Source organism: Mesitornis unicolor, unplaced genomic scaffold (assembly GCF_000695765.1).
Source record: "Mesitornis unicolor isolate BGI_N332 unplaced genomic scaffold, ASM69576v1 scaffold8450, whole genome shotgun sequence".
Lineage (NCBI taxonomy): Eukaryota > Metazoa > Chordata > Aves > Mesitornithiformes > Mesitornithidae > Mesitornis > Mesitornis unicolor.
The window spans coordinates 160,948-180,311 of NW_010156240.1; the positions used below are offsets into that span (position 1 = coordinate 160,948).

Consider the following 19,364-nt stretch of genomic DNA (forward strand, 5'->3'; position numbering starts at 1 on the left):
TTCCTGATCCTGGGAATTTTGTAATTGTTTTCAATGGGGACATCAATACTTCCTCTAATTTTATATTGAATAAAATACGCTGCTTCCCAGCAGAGATGGGATCTGCTCTTGGATGATACGTAAGCAACAGAGGAACTATTTCATGCAGTATTTATTTTCAATAACACAGCCCCATATTTATGCTCAAAATTGAAAAGTTATTTATTTCTATCTAGGATTTTTGCAGCATTATCAGACTACCTCAAAAGAAGGAGTAAACGCACCTCTACAACTTCTCTGACAGCACGACACTGCCTTACATCTTAAAGGCATGGCAACAGGAGTAAAGAGGTTAAATGTCCTACCAAGAGTCGTGCTAATGCCTAAGACTGAACCTGGTTGGCAAGTTCCTGTCCTTTAACTTTCTGTTGCTCAAAGAAGAGAAATTAGGTTTCCTTGTCATAGCAAATACCACCATTTTGATCACAGGTACTGTCAAGGCAGCTGAAGCCCACGCCTGAAACCAAACTTTTTGTACATGGCCCTGCAGCAGCTCCAAGCATGGGGAGGCAGCCACAGAGTGAGCAGGACACTTGTCACCAGTGATTCCTCCAGCTGATCGGGCTGTGCCACCTTGGCACTGCTGCTCCTTGGTGGCAGCCACTGGCTTTTGCTCTGGCTGCATGTGGAGAGGGGCTGCAGGGAGCTGCTCCCCCCCACCAAATCGTGAGCAGCATTGCTGGGAGGGAGAGGAAAAAACACCGAAGTATACTTACTCACCTCTGGATGTTAAGCTCTTCGCACGACTATTGCTGCAATGTGACATTTAGCTTTTCAAAAAATAGAAAATAAAATCAATGGTATCTTATGTGGTGCTGCAGTCCTTTGCAGGAAGCAAGAATGAGGTTTGCCAGGTATCTCTACTTTTTACAGCAAATCGTCTCCAATCAAACAATAATGCCTCAGAGAGGTACAAATGTTGATACTTGACTTTCAGAGTTCATTTCACCAACAGGTTTTAGGTTTTAGTTTTTAAAGGAAAGGAAATTAAATGGGGAAAAGATTGCCCTATGCTAATTCACCAGTTAAACTCACAGGAAACTGCAAAAGATAAGGTTCCCATAGCAATTGGAATAGGTACCGCATTGCACAGATGAGGCCCGATTTTCCCGCTTACTTTCAGCACTGGTGGTTTATCTCCACACAGCACAGGGAAAAGCAATTACTTGGAACGAGGAACAAGGGAAAGGAGCCTGTGGCATCTCTGATTCTTTTTAATGGCCATTTTCTGGCATGGTTTGACGCACCAGCATTGCCACACAGCCACACACTGGCACATGTACCCTCGACCATGTGTGGGGATCCTGCCACTGGCATTTCCTGTGGTCTTAAATGTGAAATTCTGGTCAGCATTCAAGCAGGTTTTGGCAGGGAGTTTTACAGCCCCAGCCTCCATAGGACAGAGCTGTGTGGCATCACACCAAACACTGCATCCGAGCACAACCCCTCCTAGCCATGGCCTCACATTCATGACTACCCTGGCAACAAGAGACCTTTAATTTGACACAATCTGCTTCCAATAAACCCATCTTACCTATTAATTATTGTTTTATTTTGCCTGAGCTTATGATTATTGTGCCTGATTATGTATTTCTTATCCCCTGAGCAGTCATCTGCAGCAAAGCTGAGGGAGCGCAGTCCTTCTCCTGCCCTCACCCCAAAGCTACTCTGCAGCATAGGATCAGGCCCATCAACTCCTTCATTAATTCCTCTACAAAATGCCCCAGCAGTGCAGTTAAATTTGTGAGCATGTGGTCCCCAGGGTCTCATTTCTCCCTGCAGTGCTGCAGCTCATTTTTTTTATCAACTCTTCTGCGACTTTTCCTGCACTCCATGAGTTTTCTGAAAGAATTGTCAAATATTCAGCCATTTCACTCTTGGATGCACTTTCACTGGGCTGTGTAGTTTTGACCAGGAACGAGTCCCCTAGATAATTATTCCTCACCCCCTTTCCTTGAGAGTGCCTTGAGATCCATCATCAATAACTCTGATTACATCAAGCACCCCATCACTCTCCTCCCTTTCAGTGACAACTGAAGACATAGCTACTAACACCGTCGCCTTCTTTTACCGTTGCCTATGAAATGTTCCTGGCTCCCTCTCCCTCATACGTAGGTGACCTAGCAATGCACTCCCCTTTGTCATCCTCCAGCTTCTTATGTACTTCTGAACCAACTTACTTATTCTCTGAGCTAATGCCCCATCGGTTTGTGCCTTTGCATCCCGAACATTGCTCCTGCACACTGTTATTCTCTGCTTTCTCACCACTGTGGTTTTCTTTCCTCCTCCCAACAAGATGACTTTATTTTTTTTTCCTTTTCTTTTTTTTTTTTTTGTTAATACACTGTTTGTCTCTTCCCCACCAATGTCAGTACTGGAGCACACTTCTAACAGAAGCATCTTACTCTCTCCCCAGCTGCTGACAGTGAAAGTTGTCCCCAGGTTGTCAAAAGAAATGCTGTCCCCGGTGGGCACAACCAGCTGGCTGGAAAGGGAAGAATGTACCAGATGCTTCTGTCTCAGACGTGAAGGAGATAAGAGAAGAGCCCAGGAGATAAAAGAAGCCACTTCGGGAAGGAGAGAGCAAATCAGTCCAGGATATGGAGGAGAAGTCCTTGGTGCCTTAGAAGTGGGTTTCTCTCTCTATGATGCTGAGCACCTCCTGGACTTGGAGGGAACATCCGTTGTACTTCAGTTCAGACAAACTCGCCACGTGCTTCTTCGGCTGCGGCAGGTCCTCCGCTGGGGAAATCAGCTGTGCTAGCCGCTGCGGAGAGGAGGTCTCTGTTAATTAAGCTGATAAACAAAGTGACACCCAATAGTGATCCACAACTATTGCTGGGGGCAAAGGCATCTAGAGAGCTAGTGCTCCCAGCTCTCTGCTCCTCTCCCTCCAAATGGCTGTGAAAGGGAGAGGAAGGAGAGCAGGCTCGCTTTAACTGCTCTGTGATGATTACTCCATCTCTGGGCTCAAATCTGGGCTCTGGACAGCATACAGGGCTCCTCACAGGCATGTTTCTAGAAGGAAAAATGCTAGTGATTAGCCCCACAGATATTTTCTGTGGCCAAGGAAAAAACACTCTAGAACCCTTTCTTTTCTCCTATACTAAGTGGCTGTGCTTCCCATTGACTTTGGTGGGAGCTGTGGAGCCTTCCAAATGGTCAGACCATCAGCAAAAGTGCTGAGCATCTCCTGCTATGGTCCAAAACAGGGTGGCAGGTGATAACTACCTCAGGGGCACTTCTCTGGTAAAGCAGTCCCTCCGCAGAGTGTTTTTTGCCCCAAATCCATCCCAGCTCCCCTCTCACAGCCAGGCAGACTGCCACAGCCAGACAGACCCTTAGCTCTCCCTGACCCCTGCAACGCAGGGTTGCTGCAGGTTGCTTCACACATACATAAGCTACTGTTGTCTCAGCTTTGGGGCAATTTATCCTTAAAAAAAGTGCAAAGATCTTGGAGCTTTTTTTGGCAAAATGTGCTGGCCCACAGAGACAGCTACTGTGAATTTCTGGTCTTTCTCATCCACTGTTTGGAGCTCTTCTGGTATCACAACCTTTTATGAGCACCTAGACTCCTTCCAAAGCCAAGTAACATGCAGTGTCCTGTAGCTACCTGCTCAGCTCCATGGTCCAGTGTATGACTTCCCTGCTAAATACCAGCTTTCACAGTTACCAACTTATTCCATCACAAGCTGTTCAGGCCAGTGTTACCTGCTCTTCCCTTGCAGAGACCATCACAAGCAGAGAAAGCAATTCATCCATGACTTGTTGGATTCATTTCAGTGCTTCCACTCCTTGTGAAGTGCCTGCCAGAATCCCAGATTTTGCTCATTTATTCAAAACTATTTGCCCCATGATTTCTGAAATCGGCCTTGGCCTACAGCTGCTCTGTGAGCAGTTCATCATGGGTTTTCAGTCTTTGGAGCTTGAGCTGTCTTAATCAGACACATTAGGAAACAACATTTGTGTTTCTTGGTCAGTCAAGTGTAACAAGAGGAATCATTTTGTTGCAGTGACTGATCACAATTACCAATTACAAACTTGCTTTCAGTGAAAGGTTTGCAATATTCAGTTGAAAGGCACTGTTCCTGGAAGCTTCTGTCTCAGGAAATTAATTCACTACATTTCTGGGTGTGACTGGAAAAAAGGAACAGGTATATTTTGGGAAAACCTGTTTTCAAAACAGGTGCAACTATTCCAGAAGGTATCTTGTGGTTGGCTTTGATTCTCCTCTGAACCAATCCAAATTCAGCAGCCAATACCTTCCTGCATGCCTAAACCACATCCTTTGGAGTTTCTTCATACTAATATAACTGAGAAGTCCCTGGAAATTACAACTAATGTCATTTAAACCAGGGCAAATAGAAAAACCTTCCGTCTGAAATTGGCCTAATCAATTCCTTGGATGTGCTGTAAAATAAGCATTAACACTACTCTCAGCAGCATTTCAGTCCAAGGGCTCAAAGCACTTTGCAACAGGTGAGAAATGTTACCTTTTTAGCAGGCTGGACATGTGGGTAATTACTTCACTAACAGCTCCAAGTCCTCATTTAGAGATATGAAAACTCTGAGCTGCAGGAAGTCTGATATGTTGTCAGTCACCCAGTCAAACTCTGCAAACTGGCCATGGGAAAAGATAGATTCATTACCACTAAATGACCCAGAGCACAGGAGAGGGCTTTAAGAAGTAGGACTCGAGGTCTGAACTTGGAGTAGACCATATCACAGCCACCTTGGCACAGGATACACCTGCTGTTCCTCATATTGTGAGTTGCACAGCTCCCAGCTCCCTCCCAACCTTGTCAACTCTTTATGGCCACCAACAACAACCAGGAGGCCCAAGGGCCAAAGGCAGCCAAACAGGAACTATTTCATAGCATCATAGTTCTCCTTCACCTTCCTGCCTGCGTGGGTTATGACTCTCTCACTGTTTCACTGAAGACTTTCATCACTATCATTCCTATCTAAGCATTGCACTGTGTCTTCTCCTGCATCTGAAATGGGCATTAGTCAGCTCTGCCACAACTCTTGTCACTCCTCCTTAAATCATATTTCCCAATGAGTAAATAAGAGCCCCTGTGGGCACAGATTCATGTTCCCTGAGGCAATGGAGCCAACAAGAACGCCCTGCACCCAGCCCGTCCCTAGCTGTGTTGGCAGGGCAGGTTCCTCCTCCCCAAGACTCCACAATGGGACTGTCACACCTAAACTACAGCCACAGGGAATGTCCCATCCTCTGTTCACCTGCTCACTCCCCCAGCCAGCTGCAGATGAGCCTACAGTCAGTGAGGATGATGAGGGATCAGAAGAGAAATTGTGCAGAAATTTCTATGCACTGTACATCACTCAGGTCTTTCTTCACGGGTCAAGTGGGGTGACATCTCCTAGACATAGTTTGTCCTAGGACAAGGACAAAGTGTCTACAGTGAAAGAGAAAAGGCTTGGGCATGGCACAGGGTAGACTTTACAGCTCTGTAAGCATCTCCTCTTTAATAACCATGGGTAATTTCTTTAAAGAAAATAACATGGTCCTGACCCAGGACTAAAAGGGGAGCAGGAGCAAGGGACAAGAAGTAAAGGCAAAAAAGGTCCTGGTTTTGCACCCGGTTTGCACTGGCATCAGTTGGGAAGAGAAGAGGAGACAAAGGTGATGGCATGCTGTCTTTACTTACATGACCAGCAGGACCTTTTAAAACCATAAACCAAACCAGTTAATCTGTGGCCTCAGGTAGCTCACACTGAGGGGTTCCTCTACCATCCAGCAGAGCCAACATTAGAGATGCTGTGCATATGTCTACATATTGCACTGAGCTTGGTAATGCAACATCTCATGGAAGACTCTGGGCATTTGATGATCACCTTGGGAACTGTACTGAGAACCTCCAAGGCCTCCAAATTGCCAAAAAAAGCTACAGGGTATTCTGGGGAAGGGCCACCCTCACCCCCCCTTGTCTTCTCAGAGGAGAAATGTGCCATGTGCATCTTCTCTGGGGCCCTTCCCATGAGCTGTCTGGGGGAAGAAGCAGCAACTCAATCAGTGACCACAGTCCCAGTACCTGCTTCAGCGTTCCTTTGGTTTTCAGGAGGATGAAGATGGCGTAGAGAGGAATGCAGACCATGGAGGAGAGTGCCATCATCCAGCCCAGCACGTATCCCCAGGGAGGGTACACGTAGGAATTGTTGTATTTCAAGGGTGTGTACTTGATCAGGGAAAACAGGAAGACGGCCTGAGGAGCACAAAACCCAGACATAGCCAGAGCAAAGGGAGCAGCCAAGCCTGGCAGCCTGGCCACACTGCAAGCACTGGCTGGGTGACAGTGGGTGTACTGTCTTGCATGAGCTAGCATGGACCTTGCTAGCTGCAGCGAGCCAGAGCTTGGTGTATGTTGACTGCACAACAGAGTTATCTCAGAGCCAGGTGCAGGTTTCTTCACTGTGTAAAGCCTTCGGGCTTCCTAAAAGTTCAATCTAAGCAAAGTTGGCAGCATCTTTGAGGGTCCAGCATCATTGAAAGAGCAATTTATTCATATCAAAGTCAGAAATTGTTGTTGTCCCTGGAAGAAGCCTTTCAGAAGTACCAAATGGACACAGATTTACCCCTCTTGGAGCTCTCTAGCCACAGAGCTCTCAGATTATTTGGGCTGGATCAGGCTTGTTTTGAAAATTTCTGATATTCAAGTCCTGCTGGAACCCAAGGACAAAGGACTATAAATCTTTTGTAAGCTGTTGCTATAGATCCCATCTGTGTTCTCACTGAGGTCAAAGAAAACAACTGTCAACACCAGATGTAGGAGTAGGGTTTGGCTCAGAAATCGTGTGAAAGTCAGTGCAGCAAGACTGGACATAAACCCAAAATGGGCAAGAACTTGCCTGACATAGGATGCATTTTCTTTAAACATGCTTGTTACAGAAGTTTTAAAAGAGACTTAATAGCATAGAAAGCAAATGGTTGTGAAAAGGTATTTCTAAGCCATAGGAGGTCACAGGAACACAGGCTGAAGCAAGTATTTCAAAACAGGATAATTCTCACTGGTCATCTATTCAGAAGTAATTTGACCAAGATTCTTCAGATTTTGAGGATACATTTCCCTTTGCCTTCACAGTAAACAAGTGGCTTTTCAGGCTCAATTAATTTTCCAGGCAAAAGATAAGCTTTCACAAAGGAAATAAATTGCCGCCACAGCAATTCAAACTGTTTTCAAACAGTTTGAAAAAATTACAGCAGCACCTTGAAGATGAATCAACCTTTTCAACTGAGAACCCAGGGACCCAGAATAATATGCCATGTTGTCGTAATTGCACTTACCAAGCACAGACCTGGGGTGAACACCAGCCAGCATATCTTGATCAAGGGCCATGGCCGGAAACCAATCATGTCCTCAATGTTGTCGTAGAATCGGTTGGCACCTTGGCCACCAGCCAGCACAGAGGCAAAGACAGAGGTCAGATTACTGTTGTTTCCTTGAACCACTATTCACATCAGAGCCCAACTTTCTTTATCCTCAGTGTTTACTCCTGGCAAAAACACAGCTATCCTAATAGTATAACAGCTGGAAATGGGCTTTTGTGACATTGAAAAGGCTCATCTGTGACTAAATACAGATGGAAGTTTTTAACTTCATGCCTTAGGTTATCAGAAAGCCTAACACAGAAACAATGCCCAGTCCCTCAGACTGCAATTCAAATTCTGGTGGAAACCACATTTTCCATCTGTAAGTGCTGCTGCACTGTCCAATGGGAGCTGTCTTGTGGGTGCCTGACCTCCTTCTTGCCCTCTCACTACTTTAACTTACTAGGTTTTGTTGTTCACAGTATGTGGGACCCACACAGTACACCAGAGTGGAATATACCTCTGAAAAGCATCTGAAAGTCCTGCCACTGGCCAGACCCTAACCATTGACTCTTCCCAGCCCGTAGCACAAAGAGGAAATGTATGCAATGGTATATAGAAGAGATGACATAATGCAGATGGATTTCAGCAGACCTTGTAATAAGCTCTAGGATGTCTTCAAGGATCAAGCAGCTAATATTGGCCAGAAAGAGATGTAAAATGAAGAAGAATAAAAAAGTCATTCGTAAGAAGTCCTAACATCATCTTTATTAGAGCTAACCAGAGGTACCATACCAGACTGCCTCAAGTAATACATGGCAACAATATTAGAAAAAAAAAATTGAGCTAGCCTGTCCAGAAAAAGGGTTACCAGTTAAGCACCACTAGGATGAAACAATACCATATTTGTCTTACTGAAATTTTATCATAGTGCTTAGTTGATAAAGGGCTCTGGCTTTCAGGGTACTCATCCAGCTGTGAACTCAGGGTCATGCCACAGTTCCCACCTGTAAGTGTGATGAGAACTTGCTTCTTTGTGTCTTAACACCAGAATGCTGGGCTGGGCTAAATATATGCCTAGATGACTGGCCACCCTTGGGAGTGTTTGGAGTTTGGTGGGGTTTATTTTGGTTTTGATTTTCTATGTCTTAGAATTAAGTTCTGTTATGTTTCTTTTAAATATATGAATTATACAAAAGCACATTATGTGTGCTTTTCCATTTTGTAATTCTTTGCATTATTTTCTATATCCCATGCCTAATATTTACAAGAAAGCTCTTTTATACACAGCTTTTTGAAGTGTTTAGGCTGGGGGGGCCAGATTCTTTGAACACCTCATGGTTCCCGTCTTGAGTTGGCAAGTTAACAAGTAGCCTCAGGCAAAGACAACAAGCAGTGACATATCAAGGAACATGCAGATTTGTGTGAGAGCTCAGCCTACACCAAAGAACAGAACCCTAAAAACTCCGCACTGTAAATATCATGAGGCTTCAGATAGCATTTCTGAAAATATACTGGGAATGAAAGGGAGATGGTAGAATTTTTTTTTTCCAAAAAGCCAAAATCTTCCACATAGTGGAAAAAAAAGGAGAGAGAGATAAATTATGTGAGTTGCAGTTTAGAATATGAGCATAGCGCAGTCTCTCATACCACACAGTGTTTCCACAGAAACACCATGATGTCAAACACATGACAGATAAATTCATTCGTAATACAACTTTGTGAAAGACAGAGTTTCACTGCAAATTTGGATCTAGAATCTAGTGGAAGAGACACAGCAATTAAAGAAATATAAAGATGTCAAACAAAAGGAAGGACACAGCAGATATCCATCCTCCACCAAGAAAACAGACCAAAACTTACTTTGGTAGTTATGGTGTGCCTCCACCTGTCCTTATCCCTATTCCCTGTAGTACAATCAGCAGGTCCTGCATTTCCAGAGCCATTGTGGCAGTCAGTAGGTGATGTGGTGGAACACAATGGGACCTGACATGAACATCCTCAGAGAGTATATGAACAGGAGGCTTTACTTGCTCTACATTTCTCAGGCAGATGAAAAACTAATAAAGCTTAAGAAGCCATCAGTTCAATCACTCAACATTGGCTTTTTGAGCAAATTAGAAGCTGGAGGATGTGTGCAGTCCCCCTTCCTTCCTAGCACATTAGAAAGATTAGATAAAGCTTCTGCAGAGAAAGCCATAAAGTTCTCCTCAAAGAAATTTTTGTTGGAATTAATAAAGATGTTTGCTGTTATCCCCAGTATCCCAAGACAAGGAAGATGATACGCAGGCACAGACAGTTATATGTGCACGCTAGTACACGGTTGGGTGAAGAATGGATTAAGAGCAGTGCTGAGGAGAAGGACATAGGGGTGTTGGTTGATGAAAAGCTCAACATGAGCGGGCAGTGTGCGCTTGCAGCCCAGAACGCAAATCATATCCTGGGCTGCATCAAAAGAAGTGTGGCCAGCAGGGCAAGGGAGGTGATTCTCCTTTTTTAATCTACTTTGCTCTCATGAGACTCTACCTGGAGTACTTCATTGAGCTCTGGGGACTCCAGCATAAGAAGGACATAAACCGGTTGGAGTGAGTCCAGAGAAGGACCACAAAGATGAACAGAGGGCTGGAGGACCTCTCTTACCAGCCTGGAGAAGAGAAGGCTCCAGGGAGACCTTATAGCAGCTTTCCAGTACCTGAAAGGGGCCTAAAAATAGCTGGAGAAGGACTTTTTACAAAGGCAAGTAGTGATAGGATGAGAGGGAATGGCCTCAAACTGAAAGAAGATAGATTTAAATTATACATTAGGAAGAAATTCTTTGAGAGTAGTGAGAGACTGGCACAGGTTGCCCAAGGAAGCTGTGGATGCCCCCTCCCTGGAAGTGTTCAAGGCCAGCTTGGACAGGGGTTTGGACAACCTGGTCTGGTGGGAGGTGTCCCTGCCCCTGGCAGAGGGGTTGGACCAGATGATATTTAAGGTCCCTTCCAATCCAAACCATGTTACGGTTCTTCGATAGTACCACTTTTCTTGTGCTGACCAGTCCTGTATACTTTCAAAGATGTTGCATACTCTTCTGACAAATCACTTAATTTTGTTACATAAATTAATGGGAATAATTTGAACCCAACTACAGATTTGCTTACATCCTTATGTCTTGTCCTTATGGACCCCTTCTCATTTTATGTAGTGTGTAACAACTGCAAACTGAAAGAGACAAAGATTATTTTTCCCCCACAATATCCACAGTGAGTTTCTCAGATCTGCTAGTTTGGCATCTATTAAAAAGCCTATCCTTTCAAATAATTTCTTCCAAGCTGCATTTATTTGCATTCACCTATACTGAATTTAATCCATGAGATTTCAATAGGTGACGACCCTGGCTTTATGCCATAGTGCTGAGTTTGTATCTGCTCCCTTCCTGTCCCAAACCTGCAGCGTCAACACCTGCACCAAATCTGTGCAAAATGCCAGTTGTGGCACTGCAACAACTGCACACCCTTTGGGTACCAGGTGCACAGAGCAGGCCCCTTACAGTCCATAAATAAGTAAGATTGCCTGTAGCTGGTGCTTGAGAAAGGATAAAGCCCAGGCAGCCAGGATCCAGGCAGAAGGAAGCTTCCTCTTCTGGTAGCCACACCACATGTGAGCAAGAGAGCGAGAGAAAGATTTATACCAGCACAACACAGATTCACCCTCAGGCCACTCACAGGTGTCAGCTGGCATTAGTTTGCTTTAGCTTTGTAAACAGTCCTAATGGTTTCAGCCCCAGCTTTCCTGCAGTGATGGAGGCACTCGTTTTCTCCTGGAACAGCTAATCCTGCTGTGACTGCCTGGAAAATATCCTCCCTGCAGCACGTTTTGGTAGCATCATATTGCGAATTCCAACACTCAAAACCCATGCCTGCTTATATGAGGGCTGCCTATCTCAAAGTGAAGGTGGAGAGAGGAGAAGGGGAAAAACAAACAAACAAAAAACCCCCCAAAAAACCCCAACTCTGCAGCACTCCCGTCTAGGGAATATGATCAGCAGGTCCAATGCTGGTCAATCTCTTCACAGGCAGAGAGCAGTACACGAGGAAATCCTCAGATCTTTGTGAGAGCAGCTGCCTGGCAGCAGAGAGAAGCTGCCAAGTGGTGGGTGGTTGGCGTACGTGCTGGGAGAGGGGAAACTCAGAACGCATATTTGTGTTAGCAAAAATGCTGTAATTCTTCACAGTGGAAGCAAGAGGTTCAGCCCTGCCAATTCTGAAGCTGAGGGGAAAAAAAGTTACTTGGTATCAGGCACCTTTTTTTCCACTAAGATGCCTCACCTTGGTCCTCTGACTACATTTCAGACCAGAATCAGCACAATAGATGCAAAGCAGACCATCAAGAGGGTAAAATCCCACTGTGTGAAGTGGGGCAAATGAACCCATGGTGGTGAGGGAAAGGGCCATTTCTCAGTCCCCGGTTGCTCCATCCCCCTTCCATGCTGCTGGGGCAGCATCACTTCTGTTGCTGCTCATTGTTTGCCACTCTTCTACTTCATGGATCATCAGAAAAGGCATGTGGCCTGTGTGACCATAAAAATGGCAAGGGTATGCTATACGTTAAAGCATAATTCAGTTTAATGTAATGGAGGAGCATGGTGAGGACGAAGTCCTGATACAGATGGATGGGAATCGCCATTTCCTTGTAAATCCCACAGGGACTGGGTAAAAGGTGACTCTAAAATAAAATCTGGCCAGGGTCTGGTATTGCAAGATTTCAGGTGAGCTTCTTTTGCAGGACATCTCTCTAGAATAAATCTCTCTTATGGATCTGAAAAGAGAAGGTTCCAGGGGGACCTTATAGTGACCTTTGAATACCTGAAAGGTGCCTATAAGAAACCTGGAGAAGGGCTGTTCACTAGGACATGTAGCAATAGAAGGAGGGATAGTGGTTTTAAACTAGGTAAGGGTAAATTTAGGTTGGATGTTAGGAAGAAGTTCTTCAGTATGAGAGTGATAGCTCACTGGAACAGGTTGCCCAGAAAGGTGGTGGAGGCCCCATCCCTGGAGATATTCAAGTTCAGGCTTGATGGGGCTCTGAGCAATCTGATCTAGTAACATTGTCCCTGCTCACTGCAGAGAGGTTGTAGTAGATGATTTTTAAAGGTCCTTTCCAAACCAATACATTCTATGATTCTATGATCTGCTCCTCTTACATTCCCCAGAGGTCAAGCCCAAGGAGCTGAACCTGTTACCATTTCAGTAAGAAAGGGGTCCATCCAGACTAGCAACTGACTCCTGCTGTACATAAAACATTTGGAGAAACTGAAAACCCCTTCGTCAGCAGCAGTGCTACAGCAAATGCAACCTCTATAGCACTGTGAGCACCAGAGGGAGCACACAGGGACTGACTGTTCACTATCTGTTCTAAAATAAGAAAAAGGTGACACTAAATGATATTAGCAGGTGGCAGATTCAAAACAAGGAAAGACAGTGGCCCTTCACACAACACCTGACAAAGCCATGGAGCACTTTGCTGCAGCATTTTTTGGACAATAAATGTTAACTTGAGTCAACAGAAGTTAACAGAAGATAAATAAATAGATTCTACTTCTGGCTCTGGAAATGCCTGGGCAACAAGCTAAGTATTGCATCTGGCTCCAGGACCCCCAGCACAAGAAAGACGTGGACCTGTTACAGTGGGTCCAGAGAAGGGCCATCAAAATGATCAAAGGTCTGGAACACCTCCCCTATGAGGACTGGCTGAGAGAGTTGGGGTTGTTCAGTCTAGAGAAGAGAAGGCTCCAGGGAGACCTTGTTGCAACATTTCAATATATAAAGGGGGTTTGTAAGACACAGAGAGGCTTTTTACTAGGGCTTGCAGTGACAGGACAAGGGGTAACAGTTTTAAACTGAAAGAGAGTAGAGTAGATTTAGTTGGATATAAGGAAGAGTTTTTTTACTATGAGGGTGCTGAGACACTGGAACAGGCTGCCTAGAGAACTTGTGGATGTACTATAGTTGCAAGTGTTCAAGATCAGGTTGGATGGGACTTTGAGCAACCCGATCTACTGAAAGATGTCCCTGCCCATGGCAGGGGGGTGTGGACTACATGACGTTTAAAGGTCCCTTCCAACCAAAACAATTCTATGCTTCTGTAATAAGTTGTTAGAAGCTGGGAGAACATTCACAGAAAGTATAATTGCTAACTTTTCTTCTGTTATACTCCTTCCTGAATATCCACTTCTGGCCATTGCAAGAGACAACATGATGGTCATGCCTGCAATCTTTTCCTTAGGTTAGGATGGCCATGCTACTTGGTGTAGCTAGAAGATAGAAGATGCGTGATTGTGGGATGTTGAGGGTCTGGTCTAAGGTGGCATCTGCTAGAGCTTCGCACAATCCTTACAAGTACTGAGCTCCTGTAGCTCCATGAAGCTAGGAGAAGAGAGCAGCTGCTCTGCATCACACACAACTAGATCCTTTGCCCAAAAACCACCAGCCTTTTGTGAGCATCAGGGAGATTAACTGCATCCTGTGTGCTCAGGCACCATTCAGCATGGAAGAGATCTCCCATAAGATAACACATGATGCTCTTACTGCACAGACTGACAAACAGTTGGTTTCCTTCTGATAGTTTTTGGAGCTGTTTCACCCAGCTCCTAAGTAGTTGCGTTACAAACTTCACCGAGAGCCAAAGCAGTCTCCCTTGTTTCGATTACGAAATGGCCATGCAAACAGGAAGCATAAATCATCACAGAAGTAAGACACAAGTCTGCAGCCCAGCACTTTGTGTTAAATTCACTGAGAGGACCAAACTAAAGACACAATGTAAGCAGAAAGGAACAGAAGCCAAAGAACAGCAGTCACTCTTCCATAGCTGATTTTCTAATTCAAAGGGCAGATGGGAAGAGCAGCAAAGTAGTTCAACATAAGGAAGGTTCAGAGAGAGAAAAACCATTCATACTCTAAATGTGGAGGAATTAAACATTTCAAGGATACACAATGGAAACCAGACAAGAAAGAGGCATTTCTTTGCCCCCTAAGGATCTATTCTGTCCACTCCCACCTCTCAACCCCCCATCCTTGCCTTGAGAAAGAGCAACACAGGTTTTTGTTCTCCACTTACCATACACCCATCCTACAGAGATTACTTCAAAAATGGCCAGGAAGAGCAAGCATGTTCCACTGGCAGCATAGTAGTCAAAGAGCTGGAAGATGTACATGCCACCCTGTTGAAGAGGTAGAGAAGAGAGGGTCATGGCAGGACTGCTCCATATGAGGGGAAAAAGGACTGAGGCAAGCAGAATAGCAGCATAAACACTGCACCTAGAGCAAATAAGAGATGGAGAAGAGCCTTCTCCTGGGGCTGTCTCCACTCTGTCCCAAAAAGCCAATGCCCATTTTATGATACTGCTGGACTAGACTGGTTTCTGTGTCCATAGGAACAGGAGGTGTGTGGCTCCTCTGATGCCTCTGCCTTCAAGCTGAGCCCTGCATAGTTGCTATCAGCTAATTCTACAGGTCAGTGGATGACTCATCTCTCATAATCTCATATGTTTTCTCAAAGAGAAAGCTCCTCCAATACAAGTCAACCAGGTGCTTTCCAACAGTGCTGAAGGGCTGTAGACACTGCACACAGAGGCAACACAGAGGAGTGCTAAGACCCTTGCTCAAGTGTGTGGTATGCACGCACAGCAAGGCACACCACTGTGCAGGAAGAGGTGCTTGGCTATTAGCTGCAGAGCAGACAAACACCACAGCCCTGCATAGTATAGCAGCTACATAGCATCGCACCAACACAGCTCTGCTTCTTCTGGTCCTGAGGATCACAGGCTCACCACTGCCTCAGGCAGGGTTACGGCACAGCCATTACCCCCAGTCTCCCCTCCTGCTGTTCTGTTTCTTGTGGAAAGCAGTCAGCAAATGATTGCTGCCCTTAGAAGAGCTCCTGCTTGTGCAGCTCAGCTTGTTTTAGCCACCAGACCTGGAATTTGCACAAAGCTGTGTGTCAGGCTGGGCTGCAGGACCGTCTCTCTGGAAAGCTCAGTTATGCAGTGAGTACACTGGCATCACACAGGGTAAAATCAGCACCGGCTGTGAGAGGCATCAGCTAATGCGTTAGAAATGAAGGATAATTAACAGCATCAAAGACGAGCTTGTTGTCTCTACCCACTCCTACAGAGCAGTCTAGCAGGGTTTCTGGTGCTTGACTGTATACCCCAGCTACTTCTTCCTTACCTCAGTGACCAGCAATAAACCAAGCAGGTAGCATACAACTGCAAGGGCCAGGATCAACAGTTCCCGACGTCCCTTCTTCCGAAACACTCCTGGGAACATGTCAATGAGAGCTGTCACCATGCTTTCCACACAGACGAACTGCAGAAGAAGACAGGTCAGAAAAATCAGTGTCTCCCCTTCCCTAAGCACACACTCCCTCTCACTGTCCTTTTTTCCTTTTCCTTATTTTTTGTTTTCTTGTTTTGTCTGTCTTGCTTCCACCAAGGGCCAGATGTGACTGCTAGGGACCTAAACACAGCTTAGTGTATTGGTGAGGTCTCATCTGGAGCTGCAAACCAAAGGGGATAAAAGTACAGCAACATGTTAGGGGGATGAACTTTGAGATGTGCAAGAAATTGCCTAAAACCCAATAGAACATGCTGCTGCACAGCAGGAGCAACCAAGGGATGGGGAGACAAGGGGCAGATTGCACCTCAGGCCAGGCAAGAAAGCACCTGAGATGGCATAAGGAATCCTTGTGACAGAGGGGAGCTCCCCCTGCTACCATGAATCTAAAGGGAGCCAAGTCACTTTAGATTTAGGTTTGATATTTGGAAGAAATTCTTTACTGTGAGAGTAAATGAGACACTGGCACAGGTTGCCCAGGGAAGCTGTGGATGCCCCCTCCCTGGAAGTGTTCAAGGCCAGGTTGGACAGGGCTTTGAGCAGCCTGATTTGGTCAGAGGTGTCCCTGCCCATGGCAGGGAGGTTGGACCAGATGATCTTTAAGGTTCCTTCCAACCCAAACTATTCTATGATTCTATGATGACTGTGAGGGCACAGCTCAGCTCTAACATCAGGCACACCTCTCATATAGTCCGACTGACTGCAAAATATGCTATGACTGCATGGGACATCCCAGTAGAGTGGGCAGCCAGGGGTCCCACAGTTGAATTGCTGACTTTTGGAGCTGACCATGGGGCAGGATGCCTGCTTATCATCGTGGCTTTTGGTCCTGCAGTGTACTTCACCTATGGGGTACGTAAGAGAACATCAGCCACTGCTGGGACAGGCCAGTCAACATGAAGCAAAGCTGTAAGCGAGTTGAGGCAGGAAAGGACCTTTGAGGTATCACCAAAACACATAACTACCTTATCCTTTTCCATGGCCTTGTGGCATGCTGAGGGTGGGGACAGGCATCTGGACATTAGATGAGGAGGGGGTGTTTGCTGTACCTGGCTGTCCAGTCCCAAGAAGATCAGCATGAGGAAGAAGAGGCAGGACCAGAGCTGAGACACAGGCATCATTGTTACTGCTGTCGGGTATGCTATGAATGCCAGGCCAGGACCTGCCAACAGACCACAGGGTGACCACACGTGCTCCCCATGCCACCGCCTGCCACCACCGCACTGCAGCACAGAGTGAGCTCACATACTGCTCCAAAGCTCATCTCGCCACGGCTCTCTGCCCACACAGAGCTGAAAGCTGTGTCAGGAGCACTGGTTCTGCAGACCTCACTGCAGAAACCCATAGTGATAGAGGATGTAGGTAACATCATGGACTGCACTTCAGAAAAGTACCCACCCCTTCAGGCTTTCTGTTTTGCCTTAGCTCTGAAATCTCCCAGAAAAACCTACCTGATTCGGCCACTTCTGAAATGGGCACACCCTGCTCCCGAGCCATGAAGCCCAGCACAGAGAAAATGGCAAAGCCAGCAACTAAACTGGTGGCACTGTTCAGGAAGCAGAGCATGATGCAGTCCCTGCAGGGGGGAGAGCAGAGAGAGATGGGTGATTCCTGCAGGAATCATGCTTGTACCAAACTGCCCCAGTCAGACAACATGGACCAAGGAACACCAGTGATGGTCTTGAACTCCCTCAGCAATGAAAAGCTCATAACACAGCCAAAAATCAGCCTACCTATCTTGTACCCCACTGGTTAATAGCTATAGGACTATAAGTGGCACAAAGAGACATAGGACACCACCAGCGACTTGTGAATAGGATGCCACAATGGTATACATAGGGACATGGCAACAAAAAAACTGACAGGCTTCAAGAGAATAAGAAAAATAACAGAGAAAATTAGGAAAATAGCAAATTAGAGAAGGAAAGAGGTTACAAAAGTAAACATAGTCAAGAAAGAAGAGCATCTGAAAGCACAAACATGTACAGGCTCAGCAGGTCTGGTAAAACAAGGACTAATGCGTTATCAAAAATCCTCACCTGACAAGAGCTGTGTCTACACTGTCTTTATTACCTATGCTCAGGTGAAGACTGGAATATGCTATGCCACTTGTCCTGAAATATTTGTGCACTTGCTTCCTGCAAAAATGGGGCACCGGTCTGAGCTGGTTGGGCTGGAAACCCCACACCCCTGAGATCCCATCTGGGCGGCTGTCAGAGCTGACCCACAGCATCAGCTGCTATGGGGCAGTGAGAATACTCAGCACATTCGGGCCACCCAGAGCTAAGCTGCCAGTCCAAGACACTTCAGGCGTTAGAGGAAGGTGTCAGTGCACCGCTCTATTGTTGACTGATACATTTCTGGAGAGCCAGGAACAAGTACTAATTGCCTGACCAACAGTCATGGCCACACCTATTGGAGAACAGAAGAAGACAAGAGATGATCGATGTCTCCTGAGTACCTTTACATTTTCCCATCCATGCTGGAGCAATACATGAAGGAGTAACAAAGTCCCTGGTCCTCAGGGCTGAGTGAAAGGTGTCAGAAATTGTTCTGATGGCTTCACTGAGCTCCCTGTCAGGCCATTGATAAAAGAGATCTGTAATCCAAGAGCAAGGAGGAGGCCAGACAGACTTGATTAATTTCCTTGATAGGATCAAAATGCCACTGGCAGTACATTACCCTGATGGCAGTAAAACATTGGAGGGGACCCAGCTATCATCTTTATACCATCTCCCCTGCCTAGCAAGTGACACCAAAGCCACCCCTGCTCATTCACCCAGTCAAAATAGCCCATTGTTGTCTCCACAGTGGCTGGAGATACTCTCCATCTTAATTCCTCCCCCTCCTCCAGTCTCTCCCATTTTCAAGCTGACTCATGCAGGAGAGCACTACTAAAGCCACTTTCCGGAGCTCCTGTGTTCCCTCAGCCACTCTCCATCCATACACTGAGTCCTTTGCAGCTTCCACACTCTGAGCAGCTTGTTAGTCAAAGCAGCATGACCCAAGGTCTCCCCTGGGAACAGAGCCTGCCTCAGATGCAGCTCTGCGCTGTCTGCCTCTGAGCAAATTTCCAGAAGGGTATGAGGAGTATAGGCTCCTCTTACCTGTAACAGTTGTTGTTGTATTTGTTGTAGCTGCCCAGAGCTGTCAGGCATCCCTGGCAGATGGCATAAGAGAAGAGGATCTGAGTGCCTGCATCCATCCAGACCTGGAACAGAGAAAGTTAGAGGTCTTCAGATCTGGCAACAAAATAAACAAATGACTGCACCTTGTTTAGCAACAACCCCTCCATCCATGCAGAACAAACCCCATGAGATAGAGAGGAGCTCAGTACAGGTAGAAACCAGGATACCTCTCTGCTAAAACTGAGGTATAAGACTGAAAAGGAAAAGTCTCCTGTGGCAACCGTCATGGTGACACCACTTCTCCATCCCACATCTTTGCATTCTGGGCATCCGGTGTGTTGTGGACTGATCTGCAGCCCCGCTCTCACACCCTCTGAGGGAAAGCCCTGAGCTGCAAGTTAGCAGGCAGGCAGGAAAACAGCCCACTTGTCTGTCTGTATGTGTTCCCTCTCACTCTCTTTTTCCACCAAGTAGCCCCTAGCTGCAAACATCCCA

General features: G+C 46.0%; 1 protein-coding gene across 1 annotated transcript in view; it reads right to left on the minus strand.

Moving 5' to 3' along the window:
* Window positions 1-2,662: 2,662 nt before the first annotated feature.
* Window positions 2,663-19,364, minus strand: part of SLC6A12 (solute carrier family 6 (neurotransmitter transporter), member 12) — a 29,638-nt gene continuing 12,936 nt past the window's right edge. The window contains exons 7-14 of the mRNA XM_010184763.1: window positions 18,849-18,952; window positions 17,193-17,317; window positions 16,791-16,903; window positions 15,577-15,714; window positions 14,465-14,567; window positions 7,346-7,446; window positions 6,096-6,266; window positions 2,663-2,806 (exon numbers count right to left, since the gene is read on the minus strand). Of these exons, the coding sequence (XP_010183065.1) occupies window positions 2,663-2,806; window positions 6,096-6,266; window positions 7,346-7,446; window positions 14,465-14,567; window positions 15,577-15,714; window positions 16,791-16,903; window positions 17,193-17,317; window positions 18,849-18,952 (999 nt within the window). The remainder of the gene's footprint in view (window positions 2,807-6,095; window positions 6,267-7,345; window positions 7,447-14,464; window positions 14,568-15,576; window positions 15,715-16,790; window positions 16,904-17,192; window positions 17,318-18,848; window positions 18,953-19,364) is intronic.